The sequence below is a fragment of the Ochlerotatus camptorhynchus genome, unplaced genomic scaffold (genome assembly GCF_037179485.1).
Source record: "Ochlerotatus camptorhynchus isolate MF236.1 unplaced genomic scaffold, CSIRO-AGI_Acam_v1.1 ptg000643l, whole genome shotgun sequence".
Taxonomy (NCBI): Eukaryota; Metazoa; Arthropoda; class Insecta; order Diptera; family Culicidae; genus Ochlerotatus; species Ochlerotatus camptorhynchus.
Window position 1 is genome coordinate 146,553 of NW_027041122.1, and position 19,129 is coordinate 165,681.

General features: G+C 39.2%; 1 protein-coding gene across 4 annotated transcripts in view; it reads right to left on the reverse strand.

Moving 5' to 3' along the window:
* LOC135714414 (muscle-specific protein 300 kDa-like) overlaps positions 1-19,129 on the reverse strand; it is a 98,398-nt gene that overhangs the window by 63,447 nt on the left and 15,822 nt on the right. For all 4 annotated transcript variants that reach the window (XM_065237763.1, XM_065237762.1, XM_065237764.1 and 1 more), the window contains 4 exons: positions 18,548-18,609; positions 3,085-3,557; positions 2,748-3,024; positions 112-2,682 (listed from right to left, as the gene is read on the reverse strand). In XM_065237763.1, coding sequence (XP_065093835.1) covers positions 112-2,682; positions 2,748-3,024; positions 3,085-3,557; positions 18,548-18,609 — 3,383 coding nt within the window. The remainder of the gene's footprint in view (positions 1-111; positions 2,683-2,747; positions 3,025-3,084; positions 3,558-18,547; positions 18,610-19,129) is intronic.

The window sequence follows — 19,129 nt, forward strand, 5'->3', positions numbered from 1 at the left end:
CCTCAACTGGAGAATGCGATTGAAAGTAAAAAAAAAAACAAGATCCCATTGAATATTAGTTAGTAGATCATAGTATTAGAGCTGCTAGGTTGTATTACAAATTATGCTTACCTGGAAAGTTGTTTTCTCCTGTTCAAATTGCTCCATTGTTTCCTTCTCAACCATAATCTGTTTTAATGATTGATCAACGCGATCCATCCATTGATTCATTTCTATGAACTTGCTATGGTATGCATCCCATTGAGCAGGAATTTTATGTAAAATGTTTTTAACATTTTCAATTCGTTTACAAATGCCAATCCATGTATCATTCGCCATCTGATACTGTTGGCACAAGGCACGATCATTTGCAAATTGTTCCATGTGAACATAACTAATCCTTTCCAAGCAAGCCAATACCTTTTCGACGCTTTGAAGGTCATTTGTTTTGAAAAATGCTTCATTTCGTTGTACAATTGTTTCAAAATTCTCATTACAATTGAATGCTTGTTCTTCGGTGTTTAATTCTTTTTCAATCTGATTAACGTGATTGTAGAAAATAATTTCATTCAATCTGAATTCAAGTTTCATAAGATGTTGGGGGACATTCGATATAACTCCACTCCATTGCTTTTGAATGGATTCCACCTTAGATATCATAATGCGTTGCTCGTTCGGTGGCAGATATTTGAGAAGCTCTTCGGTATTTGCTTCCAGATCACCAATGATAGACTGATCTGCATTATTGAAGAAGTCAAGTTGCGCTATGACATCAGTTTGCTTTTCCAGCGGCACTGTGGCATTTTGCCATGATTCTGCTTGTCGAAGGAAATTTTCAACTTTTGATAGACTATTGGTGAATTTCTCCCATACTTTCAGATTTTCATGAAGCTTGAACTCCCAATCATTTGCGTTGTTTATTACATACGCGAAGCGCTCATTGAGTTGTTTCATTTTACCAGAAGTATCATTTATATTGATACTTTTGTCTACATTCGTTAACTTTAGAAGATTTTGGAAAACGTTATTTTTACTTTCCAACATTGACTTGTAATATAATGTACGGTTGAAAAAGGTTTTGTGTCTGGCGAGATTGGCTGTTGTATGCTGACTTTCATTGGTAAAAGCATAAGATATAAGAAGATTCTCTGCTTCATCTAACCAGTCCGTGATTTCCTTTTGTCCAGATTCCAGTGCTTCCTGTTGCGTTAGAAGCTGATGGAAAAGATGAAGCTTGACAGGAATCTGTGCTCTTATGCAAACCAACGCCTCTTTTTCTCTTTTCATTAAGTTCATCATCTTGTCGACTTCATCTCTCGAATATTCTTTAATCAAAGCTTGGAAGCTTCTGCTGATGGATTTGAACAGTTCCTCCTTGGATTCAATTTCACATGCTATCTGTTTTATATCAGCTTCTGATTGTTTAATTTCTGTGGTATCTTTCAAATTGTTTCGGGACAGTATTGCTTCTGCTTTTTGTATCCATTCACTAAGACGAGCGGCGTCTGTTTTGAATTTTTGTCTGTGTTGTAGAACATCTCCAACATGAAGGTATTGTTTTGAATGCTGGAATATTTGATCCCAATGTTGTGATATTTGCTTGTATCTGTTCTCAATTTTGATCGATGTGTCATAATCACATGTTGATTTCAAGATGTTGAATGTTTCGGTCAGCATAGCATATTTATCCTTGTAAACTGTCAAATTTTGGAAAAATTCAATCTTTTCATCTTCCGTTGCTTTGAGGGCATCATGTGCGGCAACAATCCATGTTTCTAAATCTTCCGCAAGATTCTTCCAGCGTTGCCAATGAGAAAGAACATCTTCTAACATAGTCTCGGTACATATCAATCGCGATGATACATTCTTCCAACGATCTTCAATTTCTCGAAGAAAAGAGTCAATACTATACACTTCCTTCTTTGAAATATTACCGTCCACTTTATATTCCTCGATAACCTGCCGCATATCAACGAGGGCCTTTTCAAATTCTTGCATTATTTGGTTTCTTCTTACAAAATTCTTGAGTTGCTCAAGAGACTGTTTAACGATTTCTTCATTGCTATATTTGACACAATTGATCTTGTTTTCCAATAGATTAAGGAATGCAATGAGACAGCACTTATGTTCGAGATATTTCAGTTTTATCCTTCGCTGCCGTGCGTGAATTTCAATGTCCACTAGTCTCTTTTCTAAGTTTTCAAGCTGATTCGCGGGAACTCTCTTGGCCAGATTGGTCATTTTCAAATCATTAAATGTTTCAAACACTTCAAAATAAGCCGCAAAGAACTGTTTGTGTGCTTCCAATTTTTTACTTATGAGAGAAGCAGTTTCTTCGTTCATGTTGTTGGGAATATCGCTGTCATTCAGAAGTTTTTCTCCATTGCTTAACCATAAACCAATGGCACCAAACTGATCTGGAAGGTTGCAATCCAAGAACCACAACCACTGCTGCAGGTGTTTTTCAAATCGTTGCCAGTAGTCATTCAGATCTTGAACCTCAGGAGTTAATTTTGCAGCGTGGATATTTTTAACTTTTTTGTAGGTATTCAGTTTTTCCATTTTTTCATGGTGTACTTTTTCATACATCTCGTAGTTGTTAGGATAGTTCCCATTAAAACTGTCATAGTGCCGCACTGTGGTGTGCAGCCAATTTAGTAAGTCATATAGTTCTCGTTCACTTTCACTTTTGGAGTTGATATTCTGAAAACATCAAAAATATTAGACAAATTAACGAATACGAGTTACGTGTGAAAAATTAATTTTACCTTCACATCTGGATATTTATGTAAAAATTGTGCAACATAGGTCATAATACTTTTTTCATCAGGACTATTCACGTCTACGTCTTCAGCGTCCAATAGTCTTGCGATACCAAGTTCGGACTCAGCTACATTGAATGCTGTATCCAAGCGGTGACGATTGTTAAGTCTCTTCATTTCTGCAACGTTAATAACGTTTGTTTTGATGGAATCAATAAGGGTTAAAAACGCATATCCATCTCTCCAGCTTGCGCCAAAATCTCGTATCTCTAGCCCTGAATGTCTGAAAGATTTGAATGAGCAATTAATACCAGTAACATGCAAAACCAAGTTCATAACCTACTTTGGAAGTGCATTATTCACCCAGCCTAGGAGGGTTTTCTTAGGGCCTTGCTTGAGCATCTCTTGTGATGCTGCACCTGATTCCTGAAGCAAAGGTTTACTTGGACTCGGTATACATGATGCTGAACTGCTGTCCAAACTGCTGACGGATCCACTGAGATTATCGTTCAAGTAATACAAGATACGGCTGTTTTCTTCTATTTGGAAGTACAAAATTATTGTCCATATTAAACCCAGTACTACAGCCGGTCGTCCGTCCACGATATCCGATGGATTGATATTCACTAGTTTTATTCTTTTGCTTGTTAAAAATTGTAGAGCCGTGTTTACGTTACTCAAATAATGTGGCCTTCGTAGTATTTTTCCTTTTTCCATGGGCAACCGTTGACCCGAAAGCACTTCCAGTAAGGCCAATAGTTTAGTTCCATCTTTTAGATCATGAATAAGATCAAGAATTTTTAGAGGTGGATTTCGCTGAAAATACAGTTACAGAATAAAAAAAAAAAAACAATGTTAGCAATTAAATAAGCAATTCCCACTGGAAGCTACAATTGTTCCCCCTCCTAAACTCAGCAACACAAAGACTTTTGGGGAAATGGCGTTCGGTGAAATGGCATTCGGCCAAATTTTCCATAATAAATTTTGTTTCGCCCCTCCCTAGCTCGAAACCTGGCTACGCCCTTGCATAGAAGTCTATTAAGGCAGAACTCTGGGTGAATTCAAAGATTTTCTTGCACTAATACGTATAATTTACCCCAAGTTCTGCACTAATACTTGTGTATTTCACAAACGTCAGAGAAGTCTATAGATGTGATGACAGGTATCCGTTCTGGTATTAATATGATGTTTAGAATAATAAGTAGAACAAGTGACATTGCGGGCGGAGAAGAACTGTTAACCCACTTATTGCATGGGCATTTCTACTGTAAAAATCACCGAAAATGTAAGATAAATCGTTAATAGTGATGACAAACTAATCAATATAAATATTATAATCCACTGCCGGTGTTCCAATGAGAGTAAGATTCCAAACTGAAATAATTTCGGAAATCGATAAGATATTTGGTATGTTCATATGGATATATTCTAAAACTATAGACCTATTTCATATGCGAAGTTGGAGAAGGGAGGGGGCTTACTCTCCGCCCCTCTTACTCATAACAATGCAAGTAATGTTTTAATCTGAAATAACTTCGGTGTTTCTCTAAGTTAGTATGTTCATATGAATCATTCAAAAAAAAAAATAGGTCAGTCTCATAAGCATTGTTAAAGAGTGGGGCTAATATCAATGGAAGTAAAGCTTCAAACTGGAATAATTTCGGTGTTTCTCATCTTGTCAAATTGGTATGTTCAGATGTGTTATTCAAAAATATTTGCTCAATTTAATTTGGTTGGATGGGGGGGAGGGCTTACTGTATACCCTCTCATCTATATACATTAAAGTAAAGTTACAGACTGAAATACCTTCGGAGTTTCAAATCTTTTCGAGTTGGTGTGTTGGGATGGGTTGTTCAACAAATATTTGCTCCATCTCATCGGCGTAGTTCAAAAGGGCAGAGCATTTCCTTTAACTTCTATATTAAAAATTAACAAAACACGAGCCATAACACTTTCTGTTGTGTTTACTTAAACAAAAATCAACTCTAAAGTTATGTTTTATCAGTGGTCAATGAAATTACATTTCGTGTGTGACGAAGAATACACGTGGAAATTTGATCAGCCAGTTTAAACACATAAAAAAAACAATAGAAAAAGAAAACTGTCTTCACGAGTTTTGTTTCAGTCACATAGGTGGAGGCGAACCAGCCTAAGGCTGAAAGCCTCCTAAATAAAGCTAAATAATAATAATAATTCAGTCACATAGTAGGTACAGTCGAATTGCGCTCGTTGGGTTATCTTTTAGTGGGCTACGTTTTAGTTGGGTTTCCATTAGTTGGGCTGTAGTCAAACGTCATTACTGACAGAGCTGATTCCCTTTCAAATAGAAATATATAGAAAGGTCAACATCAACGATCACCAACCATATAAGTGAACAAGGTCAATTAACAGAACAAATAATTGAAAGGTGTGCTTGATACCTGACAAAGATTATCATTATTTTCTAAACGTCAGTGTAAATGTTCGTAGTTTTTAATAAAACTTACTAATCTATTAGTTTTGAGTATTGGTATGTGTAAATTGATATCCTCTGTTTTTTTTAGCATTCAGTGTAAATATTTGGTGGTTGACTGGGAAACTACTCTACTACTTATCCGGTACCACCTTATGTTTTTGTTTCTCCAAAGAACTTCAAAGTTATTTTGCATATCAGGATGTATATAAAAGTTTCTGAGAGTATGGCTGATGGTTTATCAAATATTGAATACTTATCGGCGGGATGGCAACGCTCTTTGGAGTATCGTTCTTTTTTTTTTGCATTGAAAACTAATATTAAGTCCAATTGACTTTTTAGCGATTTCTTCTTAACATAGATTAATTATTCCCCCGACCAAACATAACAATTTTTGCACTGCAGAGCCACATACCGTGCTTTCACTGAAGGTGCACCCGGGAGTGTACCCTGGTGTATCATCCTTTTTTTTGTTTGATTTGCTTTCCGTCGATCTTGTTTTCCATACTAAATACCAATGCTATCGATGCCAGGGAGGCAGCTCCCACACCTGGACTCATGAACCGGGGACCAACGGCGTTACTTCCCCCTTCCGAAGGAAGGTGCGATTAGAGATTTTATGTAACAGAAAATCACATCGGCGCCGACTGGGATTGAACCCAGGCCCTTTGGGGTGAGAGGCAATCACGCTTACCACTACACCGCTGACGCCGCTAGGTGTATACTCTATTTATCAAGAAGCGTGACTAAATGGTGCGAAAATATTGTAGATTAATTGGGAGAGTACTGGTTTAATCTATTTATTTTAAGATATTCAGAAAAATAAACTTAATTTTAATGGTGATGTAAATATTTGTAACTGTCAACTTGCAATAAATGTTGCTTACAATATTTGGAATATTTCATGAAATGTCTCATAAATTTACACGATCTATATCGGAAACTTAAGACGCTCCATTTATGTGCATCATAGTGACAGAAATTAACATTACATTTTTAACTGCGTAGATTAATAAAAAGTCAATTTGACATAACATAAGTCATAGTGACAGAAATTAACATTACTTTTTTTAACTGCGTAGATTAATAAAAAGTCAATTTGACATAACATAAGTGTTTTATATTAATAAGTATGAACGATGCTCCAAAGAGCTGCTTATCGGTATAGTATTGAGTTTGATTGATGGTTGAATCTGTATATGAAGTATGAGCGTTGTTTTCAAGCAAGCGCTTATTTAAATGTCTTTCTCTTGAAGTGCAATGACACACATTAGCTGAACAGCTATTTATGTTTCGAACTGTATTTAATTCTAAAGTGATCCAGTAGATTTTAAATATAGAGAATTAACTTAAATTGAACAACTCAAACTCGTATCGGAAGCTAAACAACCAATCACTAAAGCATTTATCAGCAACAGTCCTTATCCTCACAACCAAATTCCATTGAAAATATGGATAATTGACAACTTTTGACATAAATTGGACTTTTCTGCCATCATGAAATATACTCCAGGTTGAAGGGCGTACAACAAGAAAAATTCAATAGTGAAGGGATAATTTTTTCAGGGCTTGATTTCGTTTTTCTTGAAGATGATTTTTGGAGTATAAGTCATTTGATATATCATCAGGAAGCTGGAATTGCCTATAGTGGGGCAATCAACGGGGCAAAAATTTGAGAACTTCTCACAATATATGGACACATGTGGTTTTTTAATCCCCTTCACATCATTAGAGGGTGTTTAAAGATTTTGCAGTGGCCAGTAAGTGAACTTTTACCCCATTTTTTTGTTTATGTTGGGATTTGAACCACTACGACCATTAAGCTGATCTATTGTGGTATACCCCTGTTTAGTAGCGCATCTGTTCAGGACGACGAGTTACCATTTAGGGTAACTGCCGTTGTTGCCTGATAATGCGGAGTACCCCAATCTGGTATGATTCTTAGAATGAATTCAACCACCATTTTGGGATTTTTTAATCAAATCTTAGAAGGAATTAGTATGATTTTGTTGAAGTATTGTCTTCTGCGCACGATTAGTGCTGAACACTCGCAGAGCAAATGTTCAGAGGACTCTGTCTCACAGTCACAAAACCTACAGATATCTGTTTGACTTCGATTTATCTTTTTCAAATGATATCGTAAGTAGCCCAATAAGTATGTTTAGTGATTTTTTATTCACCCCATACTGTTGTCTCACCGGTGGAACTCTTCCGAAAAAATCGTTCTAGCTGTGAATGGACTGAAAACTCATCAAAATTCTACAAGAGAATCCTTTGTATGGAATTAGTTTGATTCCAAATGCATCGACTTTTGGGAATTTAAATTTGTTAAACTATGGTCGACCTTTTGCCCCATCTTATTCTATTATACACAGTTCGAAAAAAAATCTATGAATAATACATGCAAATGGAGCGTTATATATCATTCATGTTTACATTATAGATTGTGTAAATTTATAAGACATTTATTGAAATATTCCAAATATTGTATGCAACCATCCATCTTTGTTAGCAACATTCCTTACAAATAGTTAGTTTACATGAAAAGGAAGTTTACATGCATGGATGTTTACATCACCATTAGAATTCAGAATTTGTTTCGATGTATATTTTGTCAACCTCATGGAAACTATAGCCATTAGCCATCCCTAACCAGGAAACACCGTCGATCGTCAGCCGACCGTTCTCGTTGCAGGAGGTTTACTCACAGCAACAATTTAGTAAAATTACATTAGACGCATTGTTTGTGCAAAACGTGTGCATCTAACCTACCCAAAAACTCAAGTGCTGCAAGCATAGTGTTATCATGCCTACCATTCTATTGTAACGACTGTAGATAAATGCAATCGTTCGCATGCCTCTGCCATAGCAGGATGGTCCGATAAACGACCGTGCTTCATTTTCACCACACACTATTTTTTTTTTCCTTTGGTTTGTTTTTTCCGTCGATATTGTTTTCCGTGCTGAGCACCAATGCTACCGACGTGCCAGGAAGGCAGCTCCCACACCTGGACCCTACCTATCGACTCATCAACTCATGAACCGGGGACCAACGGCTTTACTTCCCATCCGAAGGAAGGCGTGATCAGAGATGTTATGCCTCAGAACATCCCGGCGGCACCGACTAGGATTAAACCCAGGCTTGCTGGGGTGAGAGGTAATCACGCTTACCACTACACCACCGGCGCCGTTATACACACTATTCTTAAAAGTAGTGTAAATCTCTGTTCAATATGAGCACATAAAAGGAGCGTCACATATCATAGATGTTTACATTTTAAATCGGGTAAAGTTGTGATACATTTCATGAAAAGTTGCAAATATAGTATACAAAAGCCCACCTTTGTAAACAACATTGCTTACAAGTTGCTCCTTTGCGTGAAATAAAATACGAGTTTACTAGAATGAATGTTTACATCACAATTAATATTCAGAATTTTTTGCTGTGAAATACCTAATTTTACACGTGACGGAATCCATCTTTGACATAAAGGATGAGACGTAAACAAACATGTCATGTAAAATTAAGTGCCCCGGGACTAAAAACTTCGTCACTCAATGAAAAGTAAGTTTGATTGAGCTTAATTTTACGTCTATTATGACTCAATTCTATGTCAAGATTGACGCTCGTGTATGTCAGTCTCAGAGCACCTAAATTTACATGAACTTTTCTAAGTGTGCATCTATTAATCACATACCACTGCGTCCTAGCAAGAAGTACGGTCGACTTGTTTCGCGCTCCGTTGTTTTGGAAGTTTTCTCGGTATTCGCTTGATATAAATTATCAGTTTTTTCTCACTAAGTGACTCCTGGCATAGTTCCCGGTAAATTGATCGAAAAGTGAGTTTTTTTTAAAGTAGAAAGTGTCATTTTCGGAACGATTAATCCGTGCTATTGGTAATTCGCAAACCAATTTGGGCATCATCGTTGCGTGGTCACGCATACGCGCTCACGCATACCCGCTTACGTATCATCATCATCGAGTGTGAGCACCCGTTTCTACATCTTCATCGTTCATCAATCATCGTGCGCCTGTGTGCGCTGAGTACCGAGCCTCGATCAAGTGCACCACAACGAAGGTCATCCACGCAACGCGTCTCTTCCAGCCATCTGTGTAAACGCCTACACATATAACGCTCGGTGGTAGTAGTATAGGATTATCAGATAAGTTTTTGTTTTTTTCTTGTTTCTTTTCCTCCCCCATTAGTTAAATTTTCATTTTGTATTTCTGTGTTTGTAGTGTTTTCTGTGTATTGTGTCTGTGCGTTCAGTGGGAGAGCGTTTTGCGCTCCCACTAGTTGAACAAAATGGATGTTTTGTCAGAAGACGACATGGATGACCATTCACCTAAGAAAAATGATGATGTCATCCCTGGTTCGTCGTCTCAGTCTGTCAATGGGCAGGCTGAGAAAAACTCCAGATTGCGGGCCTACCCGAATGACTCGACTGGCCCATGGGTTGTCTATTTTCAGCCCAAAAACAAACCCTTGAATGTTGTTCAGATATCTGATGATCTGACAAAGCGATTCTCTGCCGTGACCGAAATAACGAAGGTTAGGCACAACAAACTTCGTGTGACCGTCGCTAACCTGAAACAGGCTAATGAAATTGCTGTTTCCCAGTTTTTCACACTGGAATATAGGGTGTACATTCCAGCCTCTGATGTGGAGATCGAAGGCGTGGTCACTGAGGCGAGCCTGAACCCCGAGATACTGGAGAAGCAAGCGGTTGGCCGATTCAAGAACCCCTTGCTTCCTCCGGTAAAGATACTGGCCGTTCATAGAATGAAGTCAGTATCGCTCAGCGAGGGTAAAAAGAGTTTTACCCCCACAGACTCGTTTCGGGTGACCTTTTCTGGATCTGCCCTTCCTCAATACATCGAGCTGGGAAAACTTCGTCTTCCTGTGCGGTTGTTTGTACCTCGGGTCATGAACTGCCAGAATTGTAAGCGGTTGGGACATACGGCCTCCCACTGCGGCAACAAGGCACGCTGCTCCTGCGGGGAGAAACATGAGGATGGCGCCTGCGCAGCTACTGCACCAAAATGCGTGTACTGCAACGGAACTCCTCCTCATGCTCTCTCGTCGTGCCCGGCGTACAAACAGCTCGGGGACAAAATGAAACGCTCCCTTAAGGAACGTTCCAGGCGGTCTTTTGCAGAAATGCTTAAGACAGCCAAGCCATCGACCAACGAAACAAATCCCTTCGCTCTTTTGTCAGATGACGAGTCTGGCTCTGACTTGGCTGAGGAGGGAGTTTCTTTCAGTTTTCCGGAAGGTTCTGCCCGGAAACGAAAACGCATCCGTTCGCGGAAAGTTGCAGCTCAAGAACCCCAAATCAGCTTGCCCAAATCAAGGAGTGGTGGAAAAAAGGAGACTTCTACTCCTCCTGGATTCCGCAGAACTGATTATACCCAGGATTTTCCACCTCTTCCGGGGACATCCAAAACCCCTGATGCCCCAATTTTAAGAACAGAAACCCCTTCTTCATCTGTGCTGTTCTCATTTGATGACATTGTGGACGGTATTCTCAAATATCTCAACATTTCTGATCCTCTGAAAAGCATTGTCCTCACATTGCTTCCCACTGTGAAATCCTTCTTGAAGCAATTGACTTCAAAATGGCCCCTTCTTGCAGCTATCATCTCCTTCGATGGATAATTTTCCAAACGAGGTCGGGGATTTGATCACTGTTCTACAGTGGAATTGTCGAAGTCTTATTCCGAAATTAGATTCGTTCAAGTATTTAGTCCAAAACAATAATTGCGATGCATTTGCCCTCTGTGAAACATGGCTCTCTTCAGAAATTGATCTCCCTTTTTTTGATTTTAACATTATTCGATTGGATCGTGAGGATTCACGTGGAGGAGGGGTACTTTTGGGGATCAAAAAGTGCCATTCCTTCTATAGAGTGAATCTTCTCGAATTCCCCGGTATTGAAGTTGTCGCATGTCAGGCTACCATTAAAGGTAAGAGCCTTTGTATTGCTTCTGTATATATTGCTCCTAGAGTCTCCGTTAATCGCAAACAACTTTTCGACATATGTGCGGTACTTCCCGCTCCATGGTTGATCATGGGAGATTTTAACTCCCACGGTACAGGCTGGGGGGAGCTGTACGATGATAACCGTTCTACTTTGATTTATGATCTCTGCGACAACTTCGACATGACAATACTTAACAATGGAGAAGTAACACGTTTGGCTGGTCCATCCTCGAATGGTAGCAGATTAGACCTCACCTTTTGCTCTAATTCACTATCGTTGGATTGCACTTGGCATGTAATCCAGGATCCGCACGGTAGTGATCATCTGCCGATCAAAATTTCGATTGCCAGTGGGTTCAACTCGTCAGAATCCGTTAACGTCGCGTATGATCTAACCCGTAACATTGATTGGACTAACTTCCAATCCGCGATAGACGATACAGTATCGTCAGTGGAAGAGCTTCCGCCGTTGGAGGAATATAATTTCCTCTCTAATCTCATCGTCGACAGCGCACTTCAAGCTCAAACACGACCGGTGCCGCGATCGTCTATTCGTAAGAAAACACCATCGCTCTGGTGGGATCAACAATGCACGGAGGTTTACCGTAAAAAGTCCGACGCGTTTAAACTTTTTCGGAAACGCGGAACACGCGAGCATTTCGACGCATACACATCTCTTGAACGCGAACTCAAAAGCCTCATCAAGGCCAAAAAACGGGGTTACTGGCGGCAGTTTGTAGACGGATTGTCGCGCGAAACGTCTATGAATACGCTTTGGAGTACGGCGCGAAGAATGCGTAACCGGTCTACTAACAACGAAAGCGAGGAATGCTCGGATCAATGGATTCTTAAATTCGCGCGAAAAGTGTGTCCGGATTCCGTGCCGTCGCAGTTGATTCCTCGCGAAACCGCGAATTCGGTAGACGAAATCAGTCACCCTTTTTCAATGGTCGAACTTTCACTCGCTCTCCTTTCGTGTGGCAATTCTGCCCCGGGATCTGATAGAATCAAGTTCAACTTGCTGAAAAACCTCCCAGACGTCGCTAAGAGGCGCATGTTGAACTTGTACAATCAGTTCTTGGAGCTCAATATTGTTCCCGACGATTGGAGACGAGTAAGGGTGATAGCCATTAAAAAGCCTGATAAACCCGCGTCGGATCACAATTCGTATCGGCCCATCGCGATGCTGTCGTGTATTCGGAAATTGATGGAGAAAATTATCCTTTTTCGCCTCGACAAATGGGTTGAGACGAACCACCTTCTTTCAGATACTCAATTTGGTTTCCGTAGGGGTAAGGGAACGAACGACTGTCTCGCGTTGCTTTCCTCGGAAATTCAGTTAGCTTTTGCTAAGAAAGAGCAAATGGCTTCTGTGTTCTTGGATATCAAGGGGGCTTTTGATTCAGTATCCGATGAAGTTCTTTCAGAGAAACTCCACGCTTGTGGATTGTCTCCATTAATGAATAATTTTTTGTACAATTTGCTGTCAGAAAAACATATGAGCTTTTCTCATGGAAACTCTACAGCTTTTCGATTTAGCTACATGGGTCTCCCCCAAGGCTCATGTTTAAGCCCCCTTTTGTACAATTTCTACGTTAGAGAAATTGATGTCTGTCTTAGTGACAATTGCACGTTGAGACAACTTGCAGATGACGGCGTAGTGTCTATCACAGGGCCAAAAGAGGTTGACCTGCAAGGACCCTTACAGGATACCTTGGACAATTTGTCTACTTGGGCTATTCAGCTAGGTATCGAATTCTCCACGGAGAAAACTGAGCTGGTCGTTTTTTCTAGGAAGCATAGCCCAGCACAACCGAAGCTTCAACTTTTGGGTAAACCGATCACTCATTCCATGTCTTTTAAATATCTTGGGGTCTGGTTCGATTCCAAATGCACCTGGAGATCCCACATTGAGTATCTGAGACGAAAATGCCAACTAAGGATCAATTTCCTTCGATCAATTACCGGAACGTGGTGGGGAGCCCATCCACAAGATCTTCTGACGTTGTACCGGACAACGATTTTATCGGTTTTAGAGTACGGCAGTTTTTGCTTCCAGTCGGCAGCTAAAACGCACATCATCAAGCTGGAACAGATCCAGTATCGTTGTCTTCGTATCGCGTTAGGATGCATGCACTCGACTCATACTATGAGTCTCGAAGTGCTGGCGGGCATGTTGCCTCTATCCGTCCGTTTTTCAGAGTTATCTCTGAGGCTCCTCACCCGTTGCGAAGTAATGAACCCACTGGTGATCGAAAATTTTGAGAAGCTTCTGGAGCTAAATCCTCAAACATGTTTTATGACTTTATACTACCTATATTTAACACAGGATGTCAGCCCTTCAAGAAATATTCCCAATCGTGTAATCTTCTCCGATTTCGGCAATTCAGTGAATTTTGATTTATCTATGACACAGGAAATCCGCGGAATTCCAGAGCATCATCGTCCTATGATTGCTCCGTCATTATACGCTGCAAAGTTTGGCCATATTGATTCTGCAAGAACGTTTTTCACAGATGGATCTCTAATAGAGGAGTCCGCTGGTTTTGGTATATTTAATGAATTTCATAGCGCCTCTCGAAAACTTGAAGCTCCTTGTTCTGTGTATGTGGCTGAACTGGCAGCAATTCACTACACTTTGGAAACTATTGCTTCACTTCTTCCAGCCCACTACTTTATTTTTACGGATAGTCTCAGTTCTGTCGAGGCTATCCGTTCCATTAGGCCGGTAAAGCACTTCTCGTATTTTCTCTTGAAAATACGAGAACTGCTTAGTACTTTATCCGTGCGCTCTTTCATCATCACCTTCGCGTGGGTCCCTTCGCATTGCTCAATTTTGGGCAATGAGAAGGCGGATTCACTTGCGAAGGTGGGCGCTATGGAAGGCGACATTTATGATCGACAGATCGCCTATAGTGAATTTTTCTCTATTTATCGTCAGCAGTCGCTCGTTAGCTGGCAACATCAATGGAGTGAAGGGAGCTTGGGACGATGGCTACATTCAATTATCCCTAAGGTGTCGAAGTTTGCATGGTTCAAAGGGTTGGACTTGAGTCGAGACTTCATACGCGTGATGTCTCGTCTCATGTCCAATCACTATTGTCTAAACGCTCACTTGTTCCGTGTGGGGTTGGGAGACAGCAATCTCTGTGAATGTGGACAAGGTTACCAGGACGCTGATCACATCCTTTGGTCTTGTGCGGAGTATCGTGGAGTCAGATCACATTTTTATGATTCCCTTCGGGCTCGAGGTAGACAACCTAATGTTCCAGTTCGGGATATTTTGGCTAGACGCGATCTGGAGTTTATGAAACTCATATATGTTTACTTTAAGGATATTAACCTTAGATTGTAAGTTTGATTAACCTTGTGTTTAGTTTGTATTTTGTACGTGTGGGTTTTTTTTTTTCAATGTTTGTTTTCAAGATGAATAGAAATAATTTCATGCTTTAGGATTAATTAAATAGTTGTATCGTAAACCACATTTCAAACCTCCTTCTTCCCTTTTCCCATCCAAAAAATTGTAAATCTCCACTAACCTCAAGACAACCGCGAGTACTCGGTCCAGTTCCTTTAACTTTAAATTTAAGACAGTAATAATGTATAACGCAAAGGATAACTCGGCTCTGTAAAGTTTATTCGATTGAGCCTGTACATATAAAGTAATTATAAAAAAAAAAAATCTATTAATCACACAACGTAGGAAAGTCCCGTGCGCGATTACAATTGGATTTATTTTCCAACCTTAGTTGAAACATACAGTAATTCATCTTTAATTTTACTTGAAAGTATTGAATAATCTATTGATTGGCATTGAATTTTACATTCATCTGTGTTGACAACGTAAATGTCAGCTGAAATTAATTTAGTTTTCAACGAACAAGGATACGAATTTAAATGAACGTGTAAATTTCCACTTTAGTTCATTTAATTACTGCTCCAGTTTGTCGTTGAATATTACAAAATATTTGTAACTACACAGATAAAAATTCTGAATTTTAATAGCGATGTAAACATTCATTCACGTAAACTTGAATTTCATTTCACGCAACCGAGAAACTTGTAAACAATGTTATTTACAACAATGAGTTTTTGTATACAATATTTGCTACGTTGCATGAAATGTTGCAAATATTTTATACAAAAGCCCATATTTGTAAACAACATTGCTCTCAAGCTGCTCGTTTGCGTGAAATGAAATACAGGTTTACGTGAATGAATATTTACATCACAATTATAATTCAGAATTTTTTGCTGTGTATATATGTGCTGGCAAATTGTGAAGGAAAATCCTAAGATCCAGACATTTTTCGTATACCCCTGCCTCCTCCTCTTTGGCTCAGTTCCCTAACATTAATTTGTGAAGATGTAGCTAAAATCAAGATCATGCAGGAGGCGGCTTAGTTCGATTTCCGGTTCATTCCAGGAATTTTTCGGATTTGTTGGGACGTAATATTCAAAGAAGACCTCTGTCTTGTTGCAATTTTACGGTTCATCTTCTGTGAGCCGACAACCTCCTAGACGGCTAAAAATCTCTAAAATAAAGATTTTAAAAAAAAATCCTAGGCGATCGACAGCTTGACAGAATTTTGTCAGGATTCGGACTTTGTGCTTACTTCACCACACTCGAACTGGTGATGGACGATGAGTTTAAAATTCCAGCATCGATTTCGGGCCACTCTAACTGTACATCGATTCAATGACTACACACTCAATCAAAATGTTTTACTGAATTTCAGCAAAATTAATTACAACACACAACTGTAAGTGGTAACAAAATTCGAGATTACCCGGTAATTTTCTAGAACGGTAGAGGCAAAATTAGGATTGTGAAATTTGGGTCGGCCATCAGTAAATCAGGTCCCTCTAGAAAAGCCATCGTATCCGATTCAGCCAGCGTGCTCAACAGATCCATGCAATCAACTATGTCGCAATGCAAATCACAAAGCATACAACGTGACATCACTGGTAATGAACGGGAATACCCGACGGTCGGGCAATAGGTACTAGGTAGGGATGAGATTCCTCTACGTGGAGTAAATAATTGGGTCAAATGCTCATGCTTAGAATGCGAAAAACGAACTTTCTTACGAATAGGCACCAAAAGGCAAACGGGCAGATTTCAAAAACTGGAGAGACCAGCAAGTTATACTAGCTTTCATATTAAGGAATGAACATGAAAGATACATTGAACACGAAAACCATTCCAGCAATATCCACCATTTATGCCGACACAGATACAACAGGAATCGAGAAGGCAACAAATAATTCCACACTAAGAATCTTAAGATAATTCGACAACGCGACACGAAACAAAAACTACAATGACGTTCACCACACCTAGAGCCCCTAAAAACACAAAATGGTGAAAACGTAACACGAAACATGCCCAAGTAACCATCAAGCCCGTTAATAGGACTAATAAGGACGCTTTCGAGAACACGTGCGACTTCTACTCTCGGGCTATACCAATTGCTCGGGCCACCTGACAGATTAACATGTGTGAACAGCAAGTCCTCTGTACCTGTACCACCAGATCAGCCTGGGGGATATTTTAAGTAAACATCCGACTTGAGAGTCACTTTTGGTAGCATTCATGACAGACCAAAGACTGTACCAGGTACAACGGAACACGAAAATAGACCCTACATTGATCTTAAGATCCAGTGTACACATAGACAAACCAGCAAATGCCTGAGAGTCTTAATAATAAAGAATTCAAATCAATCAATCCAGCATACATCCAGAACCGAGAATGTAACTAACAAACTACAGCACCAAGAAAATCCTAGAATGAACAGTGAGTCCAGCCGAGGTTGTTGAGATTTTCCTGAGGCGAAAAAAAATCTTTGGTCACGTCTTCCAGGTGTGGCCCACGAAAGGTTCCAGGTGTGGCCCTTGATTGCCATCGGTGATTAATCACCAATTGGCAACTGAGGTCATCGGTGATTGGCAATCGATTGCGAAACAGAGACCGACGTTAAATAAAAAAGAAGAAGAAGAAACCACAGGGCCACACCCAAAATATGTAATAATACACAAGACGATGACAACCTGGTACGAAACATGGACCGAGCTGGTATCCACTAGCAGCTGCAACAGATAACTCCTAAATCGATGGCAACATAGCAACTAACAAGGCTCACGACTCCGAAACACTAAAACATCAACCAATCAATATTTGGACATAAAAGGCCCAATAGTAACCCTCTCTATTTATAAATCTCTGTACATCTTAATCTTTCTTTTTTTTTATTATTATATAGGGGAAATGGATGTAATGTCGACCTAAATTCCCCTAATTTGGGCCCATACATAAATTCAGCAATCGACTAAATCTTCAATAGAGACCAAATATATCCATTAGTACCGTCCCAATGACGCGTTCATCTAGATAAAATTGGTAAATAGCAGATTTTTAGAGATGAGCCCAATCTTAGATCCACAGGCCCACATTAGGGCCATTTCCTCTACATAGCATTTTCTAGATTAAAGGCCTTAGTATCATGTGGAAATCACAATTTTATTGAATATACAAAAAAATCAAATAGCAGAAATGGATCTAATATTGGCTTATGGATCTGAAGGTTAAGCCCATCGATAAAAATTTCCTATTCTTATTTTTTTTTCTTAGAACAGTGCGTCATCTTGACCATACAGATAGATATTTTAGGTTGCTAGTAAAAAAATGTCAAAAAGTGCTTTCCTTCGAATTTTATGTATGGGAGCAATATTAGGGACATTTAGGCTGACATTAGGGGTATTAACTGCTCATAGTGTTCATTCACCTATCGGCTATATAGTGCAGGTATACGACTCATTAGGGCTGATTATTATGTTTAAACTGTACCCAGGTACTAACGGGAATTTATCTGCTGTGCAGTCAATATCAGGCATTTCAATAACTTGTAATCATTTAATTTTGAATTGATTGCGCAGCTGATAAACTGCCACTGCAATCATTAAGTGTTTAATCAGACGAATGGATCTTGCAACATCTCATTGTTTGTTGGATTAGTGGCTAGTGGCTAGATCTAGACTCAATAGCATTCAATGCACTCAAGCACAATCTGCTTCATAAAAAATCTACCGATACCTGTACTGTCTTATGGACGTCCAATAATTTTCCACATCACCATTTACGCAAACAATCCCTTAGTCATGGTGATGAAAAATCGATCGTTCATGGGAGCCCATGAAAAAAATACATTAATGTAAAATCAGTACCAAAATTGAAAAATAATTTGAGTACTAGGTTTACCAGTGAGTTAATTTGATAAAATTGTATTTTTTTTTATCAATATGAGTTATTAGATAATGAAATTTTTTATTTGCTTTATAATTTATCGATTAAATGTGAACCAACATACCTTGGAAAGAAAAGAGTTTATCCAGTTAACGAAAGTTTTCTTTTGTACGCGTTCTTGTTCATCTGTAAAATGGAAGAAAAGTAAAATTTTAGTTGAAGAAAATATGACAGATATTGATTTCTAGAGTCGTACATGTACAAATTGAAACCTTTTGATGTTTGTTATGTAACTCCAATCCATAAGACGGACAGAAACGTACTCCAGAACTATTCAACGGTATGTCTTATTTCGAACTAACATTGATCGTGGGAGTCAACGATGGTAATTCCTGTGCAAACAATGTCATGGAAACAAAATAAATCGAAACCTACATTGCTACATAGCATTGCACACAGAATTACTACCATACGCAGGACCGGTAAATCATGGATAATAAGGGAGATTTTGAACTTTTAACCCACCTTTCTGTTTCGCTCTCTTACTTACATTGTAAAGAATGAAAAGGAAATGGGGGTTGGTTGGTGATGATTAACGAGTTTCAAATATGGCAAGTGACCCAAGGGGCATAAATAGGAATAATTAGCAGCGTCATTTAGCATAAAGTTTTTGCCACTATTTCCGTTTTTAATGCTCATATTGCGT